General features: G+C 51.4%; 8 protein-coding genes across 8 annotated transcripts; 4 read left to right on the forward strand and 4 right to left on the reverse strand.

Moving 5' to 3' along the window:
* The first annotated feature begins 1002 nt into the window (after nt 1–1002).
* BO85DRAFT_447179 (NMT1/THI5 family protein) lies at nt 1003–2471 on the forward strand. Its single transcript, XM_025659666.1, has 4 exons — nt 1003–1076; nt 1152–1323; nt 1378–1527; nt 1588–2471. The coding sequence occupies exons 1-4, from the start codon at nt 1042–1044 to the stop codon at nt 2257–2259; spliced, it is 1029 nt and encodes a 342-aa protein (XP_025518530.1). The 5' UTR covers nt 1003–1041; the 3' UTR covers nt 2260–2471.
* On the reverse strand, nt 2406–4713 carry BO85DRAFT_233281 (arylsulfotransferase family protein). The gene is made up of 2 exons (XM_025654791.1): nt 4095–4713; nt 2406–4031 (listed from the first exon to the last, which is right to left on the reverse strand). Exons 1-2 carry the CDS (start codon nt 4497–4499, stop codon nt 2553–2555), a joined length of 1884 nt encoding a protein of 627 aa, XP_025518531.1. The 5' UTR covers nt 4500–4713; the 3' UTR covers nt 2406–2552.
* A 1066-nt stretch (nt 4714–5779) lies between these two features.
* On the forward strand, nt 5780–8272 carry BO85DRAFT_233388 (uncharacterized protein). The gene has a single exon (XM_025654792.1). The coding sequence runs from the start codon at nt 5954–5956 to the stop codon at nt 8162–8164; it is 2211 nt and encodes a 736-aa protein (XP_025518532.1). The 5' UTR covers nt 5780–5953; the 3' UTR covers nt 8165–8272.
* A 107-nt stretch (nt 8273–8379) lies between these two features.
* On the reverse strand, nt 8380–9488 carry erg20 (bifunctional (2E,6E)-farnesyl diphosphate synthase/dimethylallyltranstransferase; the record flags this gene model as incomplete). The annotated part of the gene is made up of 2 exons (XM_025655746.1): nt 8380–9303; nt 9372–9488. The coding sequence occupies 2 exons, from the start codon at nt 9486–9488 to the stop codon at nt 8380–8382; spliced, it is 1041 nt and encodes a 346-aa protein (XP_025518533.1).
* Nucleotides 9489–9911: 423 nt separating this feature from the next.
* Nucleotides 9912–12371, forward strand: BO85DRAFT_233407 (anaphase promoting complex subunit CDC23). Its single transcript, XM_025654793.1, has 4 exons — nt 9912–10132; nt 10194–10911; nt 10964–11147; nt 11199–12371. The coding sequence occupies exons 1-4, from the start codon at nt 10029–10031 to the stop codon at nt 12242–12244; spliced, it is 2052 nt and encodes a 683-aa protein (XP_025518534.1). The 5' UTR covers nt 9912–10028; the 3' UTR covers nt 12245–12371.
* A 127-nt stretch (nt 12372–12498) lies between these two features.
* Nucleotides 12499–15714, reverse strand: BO85DRAFT_416206 (ATP dependent DNA ligase domain protein; the record flags this gene model as incomplete). The annotated part of the gene is made up of 2 exons (XM_025657723.1): nt 12499–14509; nt 14564–15714. The coding sequence occupies 2 exons, from the start codon at nt 15712–15714 to the stop codon at nt 12499–12501; spliced, it is 3162 nt and encodes a 1053-aa protein (XP_025518535.1).
* Nucleotides 15715–15957: 243 nt separating this feature from the next.
* Nucleotides 15958–17915, reverse strand: BO85DRAFT_392553 (SF3a splicing factor complex subunit PRP9). Its single transcript, XM_025656849.1, has 3 exons — nt 17770–17915; nt 16310–17709; nt 15958–16254 (listed from the first exon to the last, which is right to left on the reverse strand). Exons 1-3 carry the CDS (start codon nt 17857–17859, stop codon nt 16230–16232), a joined length of 1515 nt encoding a protein of 504 aa, XP_025518536.1. The 5' UTR covers nt 17860–17915; the 3' UTR covers nt 15958–16229.
* A 141-nt stretch (nt 17916–18056) lies between these two features.
* Nucleotides 18057–19846, forward strand: BO85DRAFT_233517 (ATP-dependent RNA helicase eIF4A). The gene is made up of 5 exons (XM_025654794.1): nt 18057–18167; nt 18228–18482; nt 18536–19429; nt 19486–19722; nt 19779–19846. Exons 1-4 carry the CDS (start codon nt 18137–18139, stop codon nt 19503–19505), a joined length of 1200 nt encoding a protein of 399 aa, XP_025518537.1. The 5' UTR covers nt 18057–18136; the 3' UTR covers nt 19506–19722; nt 19779–19846.
* The last annotated feature ends 703 nt before the right edge of the window (nt 19847–20549 follow it).

Genomic DNA, 20549 nt, shown 5'->3' on the forward strand with positions numbered 1-20549 from the left:
TGAGATAGTCGAATGCACGATGAAGATTATATTGTAGCCCTACGGTCCCAAAATTCTCACAAGCTCCGAGCTACCTCCATTGTTGTGCAGCCCACCGACGCAGTAACCGATAATCGGCCCCGTTGGGAGCGATGATGCGCAAGCAGCTAGGCTGATCATCCGATCCGAAGCAGAGTCAAGCAGATCCTTCCTCAAGAGTGTCTAGACCCGCCAGCCGTGACCGAAGACATCCGGTTGTTGAGACTAGTCCAGCCAACCATACAGAGTTGAGTCATCATAACCTTGTCCGTTGTGCTTCCAAGCGGGTCTCGAAGCGGGGGAAAGGATGCGACAAGGTTCATGATGAGGTGGTTACTGCTGGAGACCCGGAAAGAACGTCAGGAGCACACCACTCCGGTGAGAGGGACTCCAATGAGACATCTGTTTCGTTTTCGTGGGGGTCCTGGATGTTGTTCTCGGTGAGGGAAGACGACGCGAATCGCGGATAATTAAGTTAGTGGTGGGGTTTAGTCCAGGGTCTCGCTCGACCCCGCCGCTTCCCATTTATGCCTCGTCTTCTCCCCTCCTTCACTTGCTTTCTTTTTCCTTCATCTTCCAATCCTCTCACGATCTACTTACACTTGTACTCTTCCTGACTAAAGTACTACTACTTCTCCTTCTTCAACAACTTCCTCACCAACCGTCCGGTACGACTCACAATGAGGCCGCGCACACAGGATCAGACTCCGGGTCTTTTCGCTATGGGTTCAGATGGGTCAAGGTATCGTACAATAGTATAACAGTCACTGCTCGCGCATGACAGGTGTTCGACTCGTGCTTCTGCTCCTTTCCTTCCCCGGTTTGGGGGCAGAAGCGCGGTCGTTCTGAGATTATACTGTCAAAACTTGATCTAGATAATACTAGCGAAAGGACATGCGTGGCACTGATTGTCCCCTAATTATTGGACCTACAGAAAGATGAGAGGGATCTCGCATCCCTCTCTGTTGCTGACAGTTTCCAGACCTTTGCAATTACCCTCGACCTGAGTGTATTCGTGCCAAGATGTCTACTGACAAGATCACCTTCCTGACCAACTGGTATGGATTGGGATCTCTTTTATGATTGCTTGAAACAGGTCACAGAATATATGCTGAATGTTGCTTTCTCTCAAGGCACGCGACCCCGTACCACGCCCCCCTGTACCTCGCTCAGAGCAAGGGCTACTTCAAGGAAGAGGGCCTCAAGGTTGCTCTCCTCGAGCCCAATGACCCCTCCGATGTCACCGAGATCATCGGCAGCGGCAAGGTTGACATGGGCTTCAAGGCTATGATTCATACCCTTGCTGTATGAGCTATCTTTCCCTTTTTTCACAACCAGTAGCTAACCAAACAAAAACAGGCCAAGGCCCGCAACTTCCCCGTCACCTCGATCGGCTCCCTGCTCGACGAGCCCTTCACCGGTGTTGTCTACCTCAAGGACAGCGGAATCACCGAAGACTTCCGCTCCCTGAAGGGCAAGAAGATCGGCTATGTCGGCGAGTTTGGCAAGGTTCGTCCTCTATACCCTCTTACTAAACCCACCACCATATCCTAACCAACACACCCCCAGATCCAAATCGACGAGCTCACCAAATACTACGGCATGACCGCCGACGATTACACCGCCGTCCGGTGCGGTATGAACGTAACCAAAGCCATCATCCGCGGCGACATCGACGCGGGTATCGGCCTCGAGAACGTCCAGATGGTCGAGCTCGCTGAATGGCTCGCCGAGCAGGGCCGGCCCCGCGACGACGTGCAAATGCTGCGCATCGACCAGCTCGCCGAGCTCGGATGCTGCTGCTTCTGCTCGATCCTGTACATTGCCAACGACGCCTTCCTGGCTGCCAACCCAGAGAAAGTGCAGAAGTTCATGCGGGCCGTCAAGCGCGCTACAGACTACGTTCTGGCTGAGCCCGCCCGCGCTTTCGAGGAGTACGTGGACATGAAGCCGATCATGGGCACTCCGGTTAACCGGAAGATCTTTGAGCGGTCGTTCGCGTACTTCAGTCGGGACTTGAAGAATGTTAGTCGTGACTGGGCTAAGGTGACCAACTATGGAAAACGGTTGGGCATCTTGAGTTCCGACTTCGTGGCTAACTACACCAATGACTACTTGTCGTGGGGACTGGATGCTGATTCTACTGATCCCCTTGGTGATCAGAAGCGTATGGCCGAATTGCAGAAGAAGGTCGCTGCCGAGGGTGGTTATAAGCGGTTGGAGGTTGCTTCTGAGGCTTGATTGATTCTCGGTCAGCTCGAAGAAGGAACCTGCTCGCTTGACACTCTTGGAGCAGAGATGAATCTTATGTAACGGTCGCCTTACGAGTCTAGCTGGATGTGCTAGCTTACGCACTCTTTTAATATGACTGCAATACAAATGCACTTTATCATACGATCTTTCCAACATAAAACTTAATTCTCTCGTAGGAACCCAAGCTATATACTCTAAATCCAAATGACAATTAAGATATAATGCTGTACACATGATCTACTCGCTACCATGCAAGTACAAAATCAAAAAAAGAATTACCATCATCTCCTAACAATATCCATACTCCCCGCCCTCTCCACATCCGGCCCCGAACCCAACAACTGATCCCCCAGCAATGCGGAAAACTCAACACTATCCTCCACCTCTACATCACTCAGATCCTCATCTCCACCAAAGCGCTTCAAAGGCTGAAAGGTCCCGCGTTCCTTATCTTTATCGTCTCGCCGACGGCTCCGTAACCACGACATAAGATAGCCCTTCTTGACTCCGAACCATAGAAACGCGCCGATCGCAGCCGTGGAGAACAACGCAATCGTGAGGAATATAAAAGTGGCATAGATTTTGTCCCTATCGCCAAAAAAAGGGTCGTCGCTATCACCACTCACGACGACTGCTTCGTTGGAAGTAGGGTCCCATCTTGCCAACTTGCTAGCGGCAAGGGTCTCGCCTTTTGCACTGACGGCGCGGACGCGTAGGTACTTGTATTTGGTGTCGTTCGGGATGGGGATTACTGTCTCGAAGCCGTCCTTTGGAACTGCAGATAGGAAAGTGGGTTGTGCTGTTTCTGAGATCTTTTCGTTGGTGCCTTCTAGGACCCAGTGTGAGACTTCGGTGGCGCCGTTCCAACTGGCTGCGGCGCGGTAGGCGTATACTTCGAAGTCCGGAAGGGTGTTCGGCTTGCCGACCCAGGGGTGTTTGAAGGTGCGGTAGGAGACGACTTTGCCTGTGTGGAAGTCTCGTCCGGGTGCGAAGTGGGCGTGGCAGAGGACTTCGCCATCCATGCTGAATTCTGTCCATGCGGCGCTGAAACCGTATCCGACTAGGACGTTGCCACTGTCGAGGATTTGGATGGAGCCTTGGGATTGGCTTTTGATCGGGTACTCGTTCCAGTACTCGTGTCGGACTTGCACGGTCATGTTGGTTTCGTCGATGTCGAGGTACAGGCCTCGACTTGGGTACTGGGGTGCGCCTCTGCCGCGAGACGAATTGTCAAGGAGGGTGATTGCTGTGCCATTGTCGCGGAAGCGGGCGTGGTGTTGCCAGGTGAAATTAGTAGCTGCGCCGCCTGAAAGATCGGTGAAATTGCTTCGCTTGCCGCCTAGAGTCCAGATAGTTTCGCCGGTGTGACCGTCGATATAGATCAGGCAGTTGCAGTAGCGGGCTGAGACAAGAAAATTGCCTTTTGCGTCTTTGTCGATGCTGTTGATGTGAAAATAGTCCCACGGGCGTTCCTTATCCTCCCCTGAGCCTTCGCGACCTCGATAGACGTCGGCGATGTCGAAGTGTTCGGAGGCTCGCCATTCGAAGAGAAGCTCGTTCGTCTCAATGTTGACTTCCTGGAACGTGCCATCCCAGATCCAGCCCTTCTCAGGACCGCCAGCGACCCGGATATCTGCCGGGCGGATATCATAGATGGTGTAAACTGCAGTCTCGTCGAGGGTGATGTGGAACTCGTGAAGATCTGCTGCAAGCCCATTCGCACCACTGAGGGTGAAAGCTTCCTGGTACGACGAGTCTAGCTTTATTGGAGACTTTAGTATTGCTTTGCCCCGTTGCTATGCGGAGTAAAGAAGGTGCCGTACCATGTAGTATGTGCCCTCGCCGTGTCCCACCTTACCGTCGTCGCCAACCCAGAACGTCAAATAATCCTGGCCCTTATAGTTGTAGACATTGAAATTGTAGGTGTTGCCGTAGGGCTTCGTCCAGATCAAGCGACCCTTGTGGTCTAGGATCATCGGCCCGGGTTTATGCACGCTATACCCGCGCGGAGAGATGAAGTAATACTTGTCATCTCTGCATTGTGGCCCATACTGCAGAAAGTTGACGGCTGCGCCTACGGTGGAAGTCGAACGGTATGTCTCAATGGGCCATGATCCCAGTCTACCCTGTTCGTACAATTCAGAATCGAAATAGGGTCCTACATCTGCCAAGGCAGAGGCCAGGAACAGAAAGGCCGCTAGCGCGACGGTTAGAGTGCCCGGAATCATGGCGCAAGGGGCAAATACGTCGGGCGCTCAGGAGACATGTGTTGAATTGTACAGAGGCAGAGCTGTTAATAAAAAATAGCGCCTCAATGGCGAGTACAAGATATGAATGATAGTCAGGAGAAGAAGGGCATGATGATTATAGGGGAGGACAGGTAGGGGAACTGGCACGATTTTCAAGACCTCGATGGGGGCGCGGGAGATCCACCGTGCCCATCGGTAGTGGCTTGCTTCAAAGCCGGCAGCAGCAGACTATCCAGACAATGGCGGGCTAAATGATGAGATACTCTTCTAGGCTAGAATTGTAATGGCCAGAGCAAGTTGTAAATTGATTCATCCAACGAGGTAGTGGATGCTGTTGGGTATGGTGAGGAGTTCCCGGTGATGTTTTCCTTGTTGGGTCAGGCGCGAATGTCCCACAGCAAAGAATGAATGGAACAAGAAGCTCTGCCGGCCATTACTTTCGCTCGGATCCCCTCAATGGCTGGTATCTGCTCTTTATCGTTCCACCCCTGTATAGAGGACACGGAATTCCGATGGGATAAGGGTAACGAATGGGATAGCTCTGGCATGATACAAGCCTCTTTGATTAAGCCTTTTAGCTGGGATTCTTCAACCAACTAACCAAGCACAACTGGATGGGCACCGTCCCACTCTGTCCGACGTAGCCGGTTGGCCCTGCTCGATAATAATAGTCTCCAATCCCCAGTGCCTATTGGAGGTCCTGCACTGGTGGTTTGGACGAGTCCGACTCCACTCGGCGCCACAGCTTTCTGGCTAAATTGAATTAGATTGGATTTCTGCTGAGGGGTATCAAGTCCTGCCCCAGGAAGGTATGGGTAACAGTATATCGGAACTTGACCGGGACGAGGAGGTCATGCTCATGGCCAGAAGTTGCTAAAACCCAATGCAGTCTGTGTAATGAAGTGGTAGCAAGGATAGTCGAGGGCGAGTTGAAGATGTAGTTGAAGAAAGGGCAGGTACAGGTCAGGTGCTGCCCACGTGGATGGATCTTTACCTTTCATTTATCCAAAGTGTCTATCTCTCTACATTGCTGGTCTTCTCTTCTAATAAATACACTATCGCAACTCCCAGCACGACAATCTTAAGGATGTCAACGTCATATCATTTCTAACTCCGAGTATATTCTGTCTAGCAAGAACTGCAGAGCCGATCCCTTCGGCAACGTTTGGCCCGAGATGTGGTGCGGAGATCGGCACGGACACCAGTGTTCTCAAGATCGTGGCATCTCATTGCTGGGTTTGATGTTCGCTGCCCGATTTGATTCGTGGAATGCACTCTGTGAAAAAGCGCTGTAACCCCTCTGGATTCACGATGGAAGTTGTGAGGGGTGTGCAAGGTTTATAAGAGGCAAATCGAGGCTACCATGAAAGTCGACTCGGGAAAATGCTGGAAGATGACATTTCCGCTACGCAGACTAGCACCGCATCGTCATCATGCGGCCTTCACTAGCCTTGACGAGTCTCAGCCTAGTTCCTTATCTCTTCTCCAACGTCGGCGAGGCTAGGATATACCCGAAGTCTCCACATCCACCCTCCATTGACCGGGCACAAGTAGTATCCAGGTTCAATCCTCGCCGCAATGCCAGCTCGACGAGCACCCCAATGCAGGTGGGAAATGGGGACTTTGCATTCGGAACAGATATTACAGGGCTACAGACCTTTCTGCCATACAGTATTCTTTCTTCCTGGGGATGGCACAATTCGTCACTGCCTGCGAACTCCACTCCATCAGGTTTCACGGGATTGGACTGGTGGACGCATGACCGACTAGTGAATTATGATATGCCCAACCCTGCAGAACCAGAGATTTCTCAGTGGTTGATTGCCAATCCACATCGTATCAACCTGGGTCGTATCGGATTGGCTTTCGGTGGAGATTACAGCAATTACACTGAAGAAGACCTGCAGAATAAGTCGCAAAAACTGGATGTTTACCAGGGTATTCTGCAGTCTAATTTTACTATCGATGGCCATCTGACCACCATTACCACCATTGTCGACCCCAGCTCGGACACGATAGCAGTGCGCTTGCAATCCGAACTGTTATTGCTAGGCCTTTTAGGAGTCTTCTTTGACTATCCGTATGGTACGGACGAGAATAAGTTCGAAGCACCGTTTGTTGGGGATTGGAACGCTGTCTCAAATCATACAACGGTCCTGCACTATACAGGAAATGGTAACCAGGCCCGGGTGCAGCACACCCTCGACAACACCACCTACTACACCACATTGCAGTGGAGTGGTAGTCATGTGTCTGTCTCCAGAATTCCCAATTCTCATCGATATGTCGTGCAGCCGAACGGTAACCATACGAGAGCGTTCGAATTCACAACAACATTCTCTCCAAATGATGATTTCCCGTCCTCTTCGCTATCTTTTAATGCCATCATTGCACGATGTCAGCAATGGTGGACAGCCTACTGGAAAACGGGCGCCTTCGTAGATCTGACGGAAACTGCGAATGCAACAGCAGATGAAATCCAACGACGCGTGATCCTGTCCCAATACCTGCTAGCAGTCAACGAGGCCGGACATGATCCACCGCAAGAATCAGGTCTGGTAAATAACGGGTGGTATGGCAAGTTCCATATGGAGATGTATCTATGGCATTCCGCTCACTGGACTCCCTGGGGCAAACTCCCTTTACTGGAACGGAGCATCGGTGTCTACAATCGGTTCCTTCCCTCGTCGATGCAAAGGGCAGCTGACCAGGGATATAGCGGCTTGAGATGGGGCAAGATGAGCGACCCAAGCGGGAGATCTGCGCCGGGCGAGATTAACGCCCTGCTTATATGGCAGCAACCCCATGTCTTTTACTTCGCAGAGACGGAGTATCAGTTTGCTCGAAATGCTGGAGGAAACATGGAAGATGTCCTAGCGAAATGGGACCACATACTGACAGAGTCGGCAGACTTCATGGCATCCTATGCCTTCTGGAACGCCTCAACAAGCGTATATGATCTCGGCCCTCCAATGTACCCCGTCTCAGAGAATACACCCCCCAACAGCACTCGAAACCCCACCTTCGAGTTGGCATACTGGCACTTCGGTCTCGATGTAGCCATAACCTGGAAAGCCCGTCGTGGCCAGCAGGCTCCGCAGGCATGGAAACACGTCAAAGACAACCTTGCACCACTACCAACAGTCTATACTGTAGACGAAACGACGGGCGACCACGTGCTCACATATACACTCTACGAAGGCATCCCACATATGTGGACAGACCCTGATACCGTAACCGACCACCCGGCACTCACTGGCATCTACGGTCTCCTACCCCAAACCACAGCGATCAATCAAACACTCGTATCGGCGACCGCAGCCCAAGTCGCCAGTGATTGGAACTTCACGACCTGCTGGGGCTGGGACTTCCCCATGCTGGCGATGAACGCGGCACGGCTAGGAGACGTAGACGGCGCGGTGCAGTATCTGGTGCACTCGAATTTTCAATTTGACGACGTGGGTATGCCGGTGGGGACCAAGGCACCAACCCCTTACTTTCCTGGAAGTTCGGCCCTCTTGTTGGCTGTTGCGATGATGGCTGGAGGTTGGGATGCTGCAACAAACAGCAGTCAGCAAGACTTTGCACCGGGGTTTCCGGCCCAATGGAATGTTCGTGCTGAGGGATTTGGGCAGATGTTGTAGGACGAGGGTGTGACTACTGTACGGTCAACAAATCGTAAATGAATAGTGGACAGCTGTGTATGCAATGTACGTCTCAAGTTCAGCTAATCTATCTCGATGGGGGTATGTGGGGCACAATGTACGGGGATATTATTATGTAGGATTAAAGAAGACGCGGCGGAGAAGGGTAGGCGGGTATATCATTCCTCCGAAGAAAAATCGCCGAAAGTCTTTGCTTATTTAGTGCGCTTGTAGATCTTCGCAAGGAAGGCCTCAAAGACCTCCTTCTTCAGACCCTCCGACTCGTTGATGTTGTCGATCTTGGTGCGGATTTCACCCACAACACTCTCCTCGTATTCCTTGTAGATCTTCTCCAGGTCGAGCTCCTTGTACAGTGCCTTGACCTTGGTCTCCAGCTCGGCGTCCTTACGACCGTAGGCCGTTTCGAGAACCTTGCGCTGCTCAGCGTTGCAACGCTGCAGAGCCTGGTTGACCAACCACGAGCACTTGTTATCCTGGATATCGGTACCGATCTTGCCGATGACGGCGGGATCACCGTAGGCATCGAGGTAATCATCCTGGACCTGGAAGTACTGACCTAGGGGGATGAGGATGTCGTGGGCCTGACGCAGGTTCTCGGGGGTAGCGAGCTGGAGGTAGTGCAGGGCCAGAGCCACGGGGAGGTAGAAGCTGTAGTAGGCGGTCTTGTAGGTGACGATGAACATGTACTTCTCCATGGAGAAGTTGTCGAGGTTGACGTTGTCCTCGGGGGCGGTGATCAGGTCACACAGCTGGCCCAGCTCGGTCTGGTAGGTGGTCTCGTGGAAGAGCTCGACGAGGTCGATGTAGGCGGGGTGGGAGCGGAAGTACTTCTTCAGGGTAATGTAGATGCCGGACTCGAGCAGGAAGGCGTCGTTGATGGCGATCAGACCGACTCCCTCGTGCTTGTACCAGCAGGGCTGGCCACGACGGGTGATGGAGCCGTCCATGATGTCGTCGCTGACCAGGAAGAAGGCCTGGAGCAGCTCGGTGAGCCAGCCCAGCAGACTGAGGTGCTTGAATTGCTCCTCGGTCAGGGGCTTCTTCAGGAGAGCGAGACCGGTGTCGGGGACGGAGAGACCACGGTTGAGCTTTCCACCGGGAACGTTGACGTTGAGGGCCTAGTGTAGAGCAATAGAAAATTAGAGATAGACTTTGGGGGCGAAGACTGAGGGAGGTCGGCACATACCTTCTCGAACCACTCGAGAGCGTTCTGGGGCAGCTTGTACTGCTTCGCATAGTTCAGAAGGTCTTCCCGCAAAGAGGGGAAGACGGCCTCGAAGTCGGCGCGGGCAGTGGTGGACATGATTGCACGACAGTATTAAGGAGGGGGGAAAGGGAGGAGGAAGAGAGTGAAGGGGGAGAAGGGGAAGCAGCGAGAAGAAGAAGAAAAAGAAGAATGGAGAAGAACAATGGGCAACACACGAGGAGGGGATCCAAATGGTGGTGATCGTCCCAATTCGTCCAGTTAGTGGCCGGCCAGCCCAATTGGGAAAACCCCGCTGTTTGTTCTGTTTGCCCCATCACCGCCCAAAAAGGAAGGCCATTCGAGATTCCCCGGAATCTTTTGGCGATGCGATGCTCTTCGCCGCGTCTCCTGCCTCTTTTTGACATTGTTTTCTGCCTGCACGCTTGGCGCTTCTTATGCGCTCTAATTCATTGGCTCCGTTGTTTCCAGAACCTTTTGACATCACTTGTCTCCACCATCTCTGGAGCGCGCAAGATCCACCAAGCAGCAATGCTCCTGGCGCGTCATTAACTATAGCTACATACACTCAACTCAGCAAAGCTCCGCGGCTTTCTTTGCTATACGCGTGCGCATTAACGCGCAAACACCTTCGCTACCATGGCCGTCCCATTTACAGACGAGAACATCAAGGAGCTCAGATTCCGGCTCGAAGATGCGGCGATTAAATGCTCCGAACGTTGTTTATACCAGTCAGCCAAATGGTACCGTTACCGGCATCACCCTGGCTCACCTCCATGAGCAGTCACTAACCTTGTGGGTCAGGGCAGCTGAAATGCTAGATTCGATCGTACCAATTGAACAGTACGACACAGATCCAGACTCGCCAATGGACTACCCCGAAGCTCCTTCGAATGCCCAGAACCCTTATCTCCGAACACAAGATCCGCTCGAAGCCGCCCTCGAAGCGCAAGAGTCATACAAGTACCTCCTTGCGAAATCTTACTTTGACACCCGCGAATATGATCGTTGCGCCTCGGTCTTCCTTCCTCCGACCATCTCCCCCGTTCCTCTTACCTCGACGCCGCCGAATCCCAAGTCTAGACAGTCGTTGACTCCGCAGAAAGGGAAATCGAAGGCTTCGGCATATAGTGGCGTGAAAGATAATAGTGTGACCAGAAACCCATACCCCAAGCTCAGCCAGAAATCGCTGTTTCTAGCGTTGTACGCCAAGTATCTAGCAGGCGAGAAGCGCAAGGATGAAGAGACCGAAATGGTATTGGGACCAGCAGACGGAGGCTCGACTGTCAACAAAGAACTACCGGATTTGGCGAGAGGACTAGAGGGGTGGTTCACGGAGCGGCAAGATAAGGGGCTGGAAGAGCGTAGCCAGGGATGGTTGGAGTATCTGTATGGTGTCATACTTCTCAAGGGGCGAAATGAGGACGAGGCCAAGAAGTGGCTTATCCGGAGTGTTCATCTGAACCCCTTTCATTGGGGTGCATGGCAAGAGCTTAATGACTTGCTGGCAAGCACAGAAGACGTATGTCGCGCTGTATATTCTTGTTGTTACACGTCGCTGACCGCTACCACAGTTGAACCAAGTGGTCAATCTTCTACCCTTGAACATCATGACCCTCATATTCCGCGTATACTGCAGCCAAGAGCTGTATCAGGCCACCGAAGATACATACCAGTCACTATCCGAGCTAGAAACTATTTTCCCCACGAGTGCTTTCCTCAAGACTCAGAGAGCTCTGTTATACTACCACTCAAAAGGTACGGCTGCACTACAACTACATACTGCATAGCCAAGCTGACTTCCTCCAGACTTCGAGGAAGCCTCCAGTATCTTCACCGACATCCTCGTATCATCTCCCCACCGTCTCGACAGTCTCGACCACTACTCCAACATCCTATACGTGATGGGCGCGCGCCCCCAGCTCGCATTTGTCGCCCAAATCGCAACCGCAACGGACAAATTCCGCCCCGAAACATGCTGCGTAGTCGGAAACTACTACTCGCTCAAATCCGAGCACGAAAAAGCGGTCATGTATTTCCGCCGTGCACTTACCCTAGACCGAAACTTCCTCTCAGCCTGGACCCTCATGGGCCACGAATACATCGAAATGAAAAACACCCACGCGGCGATCGAATCCTACCGCCGCGCCGTGGACGTCAACCGCAAAGACTACCGCGCCTGGTACGGTCTCGGCCAAGCCTATGAAGTCCTCGACATGTCCTTCTACGCCCTATTCTACTACCAACGAGCCGCATCCCTCCGCCCCTACGACCCCAAGATGTGGCAAGCCGTAGGATCCTGCTATGCCAAAATGGGCCGCATCGAGCAGAGCATCAAAGCACTCAAACGAGCCCTCGTCGCTGGCTCCTACTACGCCGATGACTCCTCCCAAGTAGGAGCAGGAGGGGGACCAGAGCGGAAGATCCTCGATCCCGAAACCCTCCACCAGATCGCTACGCTATACGAACGTCTTGGCGATGACGAAGAAGCGGCTTCATACATGGAACTCACACTTCAGCAAGAATCAGGCCAAGTTATCCAGGAAGAAGAAGACGCTTCATCTGATAATGACGATGATGATAACCAATCCGGCACGGAGGGACAGTCTAGCTCTAGACGGACGCGCAAATCTTCCACGCAGCAGAATGAGGATGAGGATGATACTTGGCATGGTACGGGCGTTACGGCTACGACTTCCAAGGCTAGGCTATGGCTTGCAAGGTGGTCTTTGCGTAATGGGGACCTTGAACGTGCGGATCAGCTGGCGGGCGAGTTGTGTCAGGATGGGGTTGAGGTTGAGGAGGCGAAGGCTTTGATGAGGGATGTTCGCGCGCGGAGAGAGGGGGATGAGTGATCATCGTTGTTGTTGTTACCACGAGTTGGGGTTTTGTGCTCCGTCTCTTACGATCTTCCTGCATTTCCTCGGGGCTATTACTAGCGAGGCGTTTGGGGGAGAGTCATGATGGAATGTGATTTCATAGAAGATGTTTCTTTTGAATGGTTACTCGTATATTTATTAATGACTGGTAATAAAGCTATATACAGACGCAGGCAGCAGGGAGAAGCTACTGTATTTCAAATGTGGCGTGTGTCACATGGGCCAAAGGCTCAGTGGGACTGCTTTTCTCCCAGAAGACCCACCTCACGTCTATCGAAGCTGACCGTGATTTTAGGCCTAGTGTAAAGCGCATCGCATTCTCTAGCTTGGTCTTCAGATGAGTCGTGACCTGGAGGTCCATCAAACGTCCAGCTCACACAAGCATAGAAGAACGCCTTGCTGATGCCTTCCAATGTCTGATGAAGGCAAAATCTCGTATCATCACTGCTGATGTTGAGTTTGAGAAAGCTCGAGTCGAGGATCATGACTTTCCCGCCGTGGTGGTGGCTGTTGATGTGGTAAGATTGAAGGGTATCTGCTATGGCTCTGATTAGATCAGGGAGAACTGTACACAGCGCATCGGTCTTGCCAGGTATCATGACCAGTCCGTATGCTGTGCCATGCGGGACTGCGTGCTGGTTGGATGTCCTGGGGCGGCATTGTGTATCTGGGCGTGTTAATTTTCGGACGAACTCATTGAGGGTTGGTGCTATTTTCCAAGCGTTTGGTATGGGTTGAGATACTACCATGTCATCGGAGATGTCATGGTGAACGTATATAGAACTGTGGAGCAGCGGTGATAGAATACGCTGAGTTGCTTTCTGGCAGAGGCGGGGAGCCACGGTTTCATTGCCGGATGGGCGGTTGCTGCAAGTTTCCAGCGTCACATTGGACTCGATTTGGCGGTCTATTAGTTTATGAAGGGATTCAGAGTGCTTTTGCAACTTGTCTAAGCCACTCGAAGGACCAGGCATTTGACTGGGGCGGAAGGCTTTCTCTGCATCAGAGGACCCGGTTGTCTGGGTTGAGTTCTTCCTCTGTCCGGCTGCATGAGAAGATAGATTGGCATTATCTGTCAGATACTTGCCGCGTACACTCTGTGCTGTAGGTGGGGATGGGTCTCTATTGAGATCCACATGGATGGGGATGGTACGTTGCATAGCGCTGCTTTCGCGGCGTCGTTTAGTTTGTCTCGCGGAACCAAGTAACGCGTCTGGGGCGTTCAATGCATTGTTCGAGGGAGACACAAATGCCCCAGGACCTGAGTTGTCTTCAGCAGTAGTCGAGGACTGGAGAAAGGGGCTCTGTGTTGTCTGGAGACTCGGTGATCGATCCGGTGTGCACTCCGAGCGATCTCGTAGCTTCATCCGTTTGGCTGCTTCATACTCGTGATTTCCTGGATCCTCATCAAGGGCAGACCGAGCAGTTTCTGCTAATAGCTGCAACTCTCTGTATGACGCAGCATCCTCAAATGATCGATCCGAAAGGACCTTCAAGATCCTAGGGAAACGCAGTGTATAGTATCTGGCGCCAGACGGCTTTTCGAAGCCACTGCCTAGCATCTCTACGACAAAGGGTGTCTTGAAGACGACGTCCATAGGGTTGGCTACACTCTCCCCATATTCAAGGATGAATCCATGTTCGGAGTCTGGACTGCGGGCGCAGAACCCGCCGAACTGATTCAAGAACTGCATGAACCTGACATGCATGCAGTGGTGGTTGATAACATCGAGGACACGAAATTTGGGTATGGCCCCAGATTGCACAACCATCTCTTTATTGACGAGGCACCCAATGAAGAATTCAGTCCATGAGAGCTTTTTGACTTGCTTGATCGCCATAGCATCCCGAGAGTTGTACCTCGCGCCAATAATTGCGAGATCGACGGTGTCACCTAGTCCAGGTATATAATCTTTCTTCAACTTGATCCAGCGACCGAAGGAAGGATTGTCCTTGTCATCAGAAAAGATTGTAAAGTAAGGGTCTTCACTTGCTTTGAGAACAAACCCTTCCCATCGCTCAGTGATGCCTTTGTTGAAGATACTTTCTAATCGGGATTGACCGCCATGATGGGAAAAGTCAACAACCCACTGCTCAGATATATCCGCACGCCCTGGAATTGGCTCTATAGTGTCTTTCAGAAGCAATCTCCGCTCACGGTGTGGAAGCCTCAGACAAACATTGTCATCCATAAGCAGAATGTCAAAAAATACTATCATCAGATGCTCATAAGGTTGTGGACTATTGTATTCATGTCAGAAGACAACGCTGGAAATTATAAGCCATGTCACTTACGGAGAGTCACTTTGAGTTCCAATGAAAGTGCCTGAGCGCGATATGAATTTACGCAACTTATGAAAATCAGCGATGCTGCCATGTTTGTCGCTCCAAACAAGCAATTCGCCCTCCAGGATGCATCGTTGGGAAATCTTGCAACCCGGCCGTCTTAGCTTCAGTGATTCGCTAATGACTTGATGGATACCGGCGCGGTCTCCTGTTGAATCTTTACCACTTTTGGAAAATATTTGGATCCAGTCCGAGTCCTTGGACAGGTCGATATGTATCTGGCAATATTCACCATCATACTTCCTTTCGATACTCATGCGACGGTTGCCGATCATGCGACAGCAATGTTTGATGCTCCTAGCCTTATAGTACTCAGGCCGCCCTATCTTGACTCCCACAGCAGGACTGAGATGCCCTAACGCGATGATTCCCAGGTCTTTGGCTAATGCAGCATCTGGTTGAGGTGGAAAGTGTTTAATGGGGCTAGAGCCTAGCACGCTTAAAGCGCGTTCGAAGGAGTCCTGAAAGAGAAGTAAATGCGGAAGGAGGAAATGGAAACGCTTCAAAATGATATTTACCGGCAGGGAAACAGGAGAATAGCTTTTCAGTATCATTCGAGTAAGCCATTTCGCATCTCTGCTACTTAGCCGTCGGTATAGAGGGGACAACGTCTGATCGACCTTGACAGCCGTACGCTGTCTTCGCACCCGAGGACCAGAAAACCTGCAACGAGAGGCGATTTCAGCTAAAGCTTTGTCTATCTCTTCCACAGTGACATCTTGGCCGTTGGTGACATGGTTTTCAGCCTGCCGCATGACATTCTCCACGCATTGTCCCAGGTCTACGCCTCCGGATACACGCCAACGCTCGAGCTCCTGCCGCCGTGAACAGCCCAGAAGCAGGCAACGTGCTATGATTTTGGCCAGCGATGTATCCTGTAGCCAGTAGACACGGTCTGTCCGTTTCTCTGGAAACATGCAGGAAAGGAGAGCCAACTGGTCGGTATCTTTATCGCGGATCCTCTTTTCATTCTGAGCGAACCATCGTGATACGGCACGGATGTCGGGGTTCACAACTTTGGCTTCATGGGCAGCTTTCAGGACCCTGTTATCTTCAAGCGTTGATAGTAAGTCGCACAGGTGAGCAAATTTGAACCCCATATGATAGTAGTAGCCGCGACGGGCGCGATTCTTGTGTCAGTCGTAACGATGGCAGGCATCAAAAACAGCCGAGTAGCCACCCGAACCATGACAACTAGGCGAAACAGCCTATTCCATGAGGCTACTGATATTCAAGAATGCACAGTCCAGAGATAACCACGAAGAAGCAAGTGTGACTGGGGGAAGACGCGGGGCACAAAATTGAACTGGAAGCTACGCGAACGGGACGCGAAACCACGTGATGCGAGCCAAAGTTGGATCATATTGAGATTTTGGCTTCTAATTTCTCCGATGATGATATCGTAATATTCTTGGGGTGTAGAATACATAAAAGCAAAGCTGTCTAGTGTTGACTTTGCTTTGATACAGCCATTTCCCAACCAACACTATCCCAAACCACGCAGCATTAAGAAAATTCGAGAAAGGACACCCACCAAACTCCAGGCTTTTCAATATGAAATATGGCGAAAGGCAATGCAAAAAAACATGAAGAAAGGTTGACCCGGGGTCGCCGATTATAGGATACCTTGCTTTTGCAGACTGGTAATTGTTAGTAAAAGTTCCAATAGATCGTGGGATTGTTGGGTGCACGTACTCAAGGTAGATCCTCTCCGGCATCACATTGCCTTCAGCATCCTCCATCTGTACCACATTGTCGCGGTTATCTCTGTCCTTCTTGCGGTCCTGCTCTAGCTTCTCCCAAAGCCTGATTGCATCCTCAATCCGAGTGATCTCACGGAAAAGGTTGGTATTGGATGTGATACCAAGACACTTCAAACCAAAGATATGTAGAGCCTCCGAGAAGTGCTTGTCAAACGCACGACGACCCATATAAACAAAGTTACCGCAGATCTCGCAAGGATACTCCACCCCAAGGCCGTGCAGCTTGTAAAGCCAGTAAGGAATTGGCTTGCCATCCCAAGCAAGTGGCAGCTTGAGGGGATTGTAGATTCGGTCTTCGTCGTCCTCGTCAGATTGATCGCCAGCACGATCACCGCCAGGGTTCTCGGACTCATTAAGCAGAGCTTCAAGTTCCATCTGGCGCTCCCGTTCAGTCATACCCTGTCTCCGCTCGACATTGAACCTCGTTGCTTGACGCTCGGGCTGCAGTACCTGCGTCAAAGAGCGCACCCGATGTTCTCTCTCAGCGACTGCACGTTCCTTGAGTCGATGAGCCACGGATGATGTGCCGTTTGTCGCAGGGGCTGCTGGCTTTGCGTCATCCCCGGCGGCTTTGCGTGCTTCAGCGGCCCGGATATGTTTCTTTCCTGTCAGGTGGTTCTTGTAGACATTCTCATTCTTGAACTCCCTCTCGCAGTCAGCACACCAGATACCTTCTCCGGAGCCCTCGGTCTTCGGACCCTGGGTACCGTTCTGAGCAGCCTCCTCTGTCCAGCCAGGGACCTCGTTCGCCGCCCATTGCCTTTCGAACTCCTCATCAAAGCTAGCGAAAAGTTTGTCCAGATCTTGCAACGGCTTCACCTTCTTAATGAAGCTTTCCAAGTAGTTTGCGAGTTCGCCGACATATTTGAAATACCGATCGGAAATCTTATTGTTTCGCTTGATCGGAAGTTGCGGAGGAGTAAACGCATCGAAGATGTCGAGATACTGTACATATGAGAGCCGTTTTACCCCAGGCAAGTTCAGGTAGTCTTCGTGCAATGTCGTGAGGTCCAGAAATTGCCCATAACCCTCTTCACCAGTGAACAGATTGTCGATCTCCATTCCCGTTACTTCCCCCTCTCCAGGCTGACGGCGCTTATAAGCCCGCTCAAGGTTTTCGACTGGTTCATTAGGATAGCGCCTGTGGAAGTCCTTGATCTCATCCAGTTGCTTGTAGAATTCCTCGAATTGATCGCCGGTTGAGATGGTTTGGATTTCCTTCTCACGCGCGCCGTCCGCATCCTTGTAGATGTCGAGCAACCTCTTGGATTGGTCTTCGATACGCTTCAAAAAATGTGCGACTTCATGGTCACGAGCCAGGCGATCGCGAATCTGAAAGTAAAAGAATGAGTTAGCAGAGGGCGACGGGATAGAAACCGATGGATTACTTACATTACGAGGCTCTTCGGCGACGCGGTCCGCAATCGCCTGCTCCAGGCGCTCAAGGTCCTCGTGAATAAACCTTTGCTCCTCGAAAATCATTATTGCTGTGCGCACAAGGCTCTACCTGTCTTCTGCAGATTGAAGCGCTTTCGAAGATCGGGGATGGGAAGCGGGCATCTCAACGCCATCCAAGAGAGCTTTGCGGCGAGCTATCGTCACGTGCGGCGGGCGGTGAGACCTCGGTCGCAACGAAAAGTCGCGCCGCAGATGCTGGGCGATTCTTCTGCTACTCCACCAGGCCAGCTCCCCTCCTCCACTAACTTGATTCTGTTTTCCTTCATCCTTTTACTTTAAATTACAGACCGGCGTATTCAACATGGCGGACGGAATTGACAGACGCGCTGATGGTAGGACCTCAAAAGTCCCCAATTGTCATTGACGCCCGTATACTGACTGCGCAAAACTAGACCGCATGGAGTTCAACACCTCGAAGGAGGTCACTGTTGCTCCTACCTTCGAGGACATGCACCTGAAGGAGAGCCTTCTCCGTGGTATCTATGCTTATGGTTATGAGTCTCCGTCTGCTGTCCAGTCCCGTGCCATTGTTCAGATCTGCAAAGGTCGGGATACCATTGCCCAGGCGCAATCCGGTACTGGTAAGACTGCTACCTTCTCGATCAGTATCCTCCAGGTCATCGATACCGTCGTCCGCGAATCTCAAGGTATGTAATATGCGCTTAATCGCAAGTGGTGGTTGTAATCTCACACATAACAGCCCTCGTCCTTTCCCCCACTCGTGAACTTGCCACCCAGATTCAGTCCGTCATTATGGCCCTCGGTGATTACATGAACGTTCAATGCCACGCTTGCATCGGAGGCACGAATATTGGAGAGGATATTAGGAAGCTTGACTACGGTCAGCATGTCGTTTCGGGCACCCCGGGCAGAGTCGCCGATATGATTCGCAGACGCCATCTGCGCACCCGTCACATCAAGATGCTGGTTCTCGATGAAGCCGATGAGCTCCTCAACCGTGGATTCCGTGAACAGATTTACGATGTCTACCGCTACCTTCCTCCTGCCACCCAAGTCGTCGTCGTTTCCGCTACCCTCCCCTATGATGTGCTCGATATGACAACCAAGTTCATGACCGATCCCGTGCGTGTCTTGGTCAAGCGTGACGAATTGACCCTCGAAGGCATCAAGCAGTACTTCATTGCGGTGGAGAAGGAAGAGTGGAAGTTCGATACCCTTTGCGACCTTTACGATACCTTGACGATCACCCAGGCGGTCATCTTCTGCAACACCCGTCGCAAGGTCGACTGGCTCACCGACAAGATGCGCGAAGCCAACTTTACCGTGTCCAGCATGCACGGTGAAATGCCCCAGAAGGAGCGTGACAGCATTATGCAGGATTTCCGCCAGGGCAACTCCCGTGTGCTTATCTCCACCGATGTCTGGGCTCGTGGTATCGACGTGCAGCAGGTGTCCCTGGTCATCAACTACGATCTGCCCACCAACCGTGAAAACTACATCCACCGTATCGGTCGTAGTGGTCGTTTCGGACGTAAGGGTGTTGCCATCAACTTCGTCACCAGCGATGACGTGCGCATCCTCCGCGACATTGAACTTTACTACTCCACCCAGATTGACGAGATGCCCATGAATGGTATGTCGAAACCATCTGCATCATGAAGCTCAGATATAGCTAACCTAAGTTCTTAGTTGCCGATCTTCTGTCATAAGCGATATAATTATGCCTAGCGTATCGATCAATCTATTCTTAAATATGGTCACTTACGAGTCATCACCTGGCATCAAGCTCGCGCGTCCTAAGAGTACCTATGCCTCGCTCCCTCCCTATACAAATGAACAAGGTGGACAAAAGGCCCAAAACACCGCTTCAGTGTACCATGAGGGGGCGGAGAATTGCGTGGAGGAAATGGGAAAAATATCAAATTGGTTAGTTCCTGTCACATCCCAATGGTCGATATTACCCGAGTCTGACACCTTGCCAGTGTTGTTCGAGTAGATGATTGTCTACGACGCCAATGCCAGTCAACTGACGTAGATCCAGTCAGGCTGGCCACGTTTCACCCCTTTACTTTATCTATTTACCTTTGAATATTCCTTCTGGCGTTTGAGTTGTTCCGGGGTTTACATGCTATGTTTGGAGTTTACTCTTATTATTACGATCGAGTGGAAATAGCAACGTTCAAGAGTCTTGTGTGGTCTGTCTATACTAGTCTGACTGGCCATATTTACATCCCTCAAAAGTACATTTATCCATATCCATTTTATTTCATCCCACTTTCTCATGCAAGTATCCAGTACTAGTAGCACTTGCCCGTTCTGGTCTACATTCACCACATGAGTAGATCAATCAGTCAGTCGATAGTACCCAAGCAAATATTTCGATTATCAGATGCATACTCTACTACCACTACCACCAGCCAACTTTCCAACCTCAGAAGATACAGAGAGAGAGAGGCAGTCAGCCCCAGATCAAGCCAAGTAGCGGTAGCGAGAAGCAAACATGAACTCGATGACCTCTTGAGCACAAAAGCAGAGAGGACTCCGATACGCAACGCACAAAGAAACAAACGTGAACATGACACCAAAGCACACTCCTAAGTAGTCCCTGAAAACCTGGCATGATTCACGACCCAACGGGTGGACAGTAACGACAATGACAAACAGACCATTAACCGTAAACGTTGAAGTCTTTATAATATGTAAGAATATGGGGTGGGATGGAATATGATATAATGGATAGGGACGCCATGCCT

This window comes from Aspergillus piperis (assembly GCF_003184755.1).
Source record: "Aspergillus piperis CBS 112811 unplaced genomic scaffold BO85scaffold_4, whole genome shotgun sequence".
NCBI lineage: Eukaryota > Fungi > Ascomycota > Eurotiomycetes > Eurotiales > Aspergillaceae > Aspergillus > Aspergillus piperis.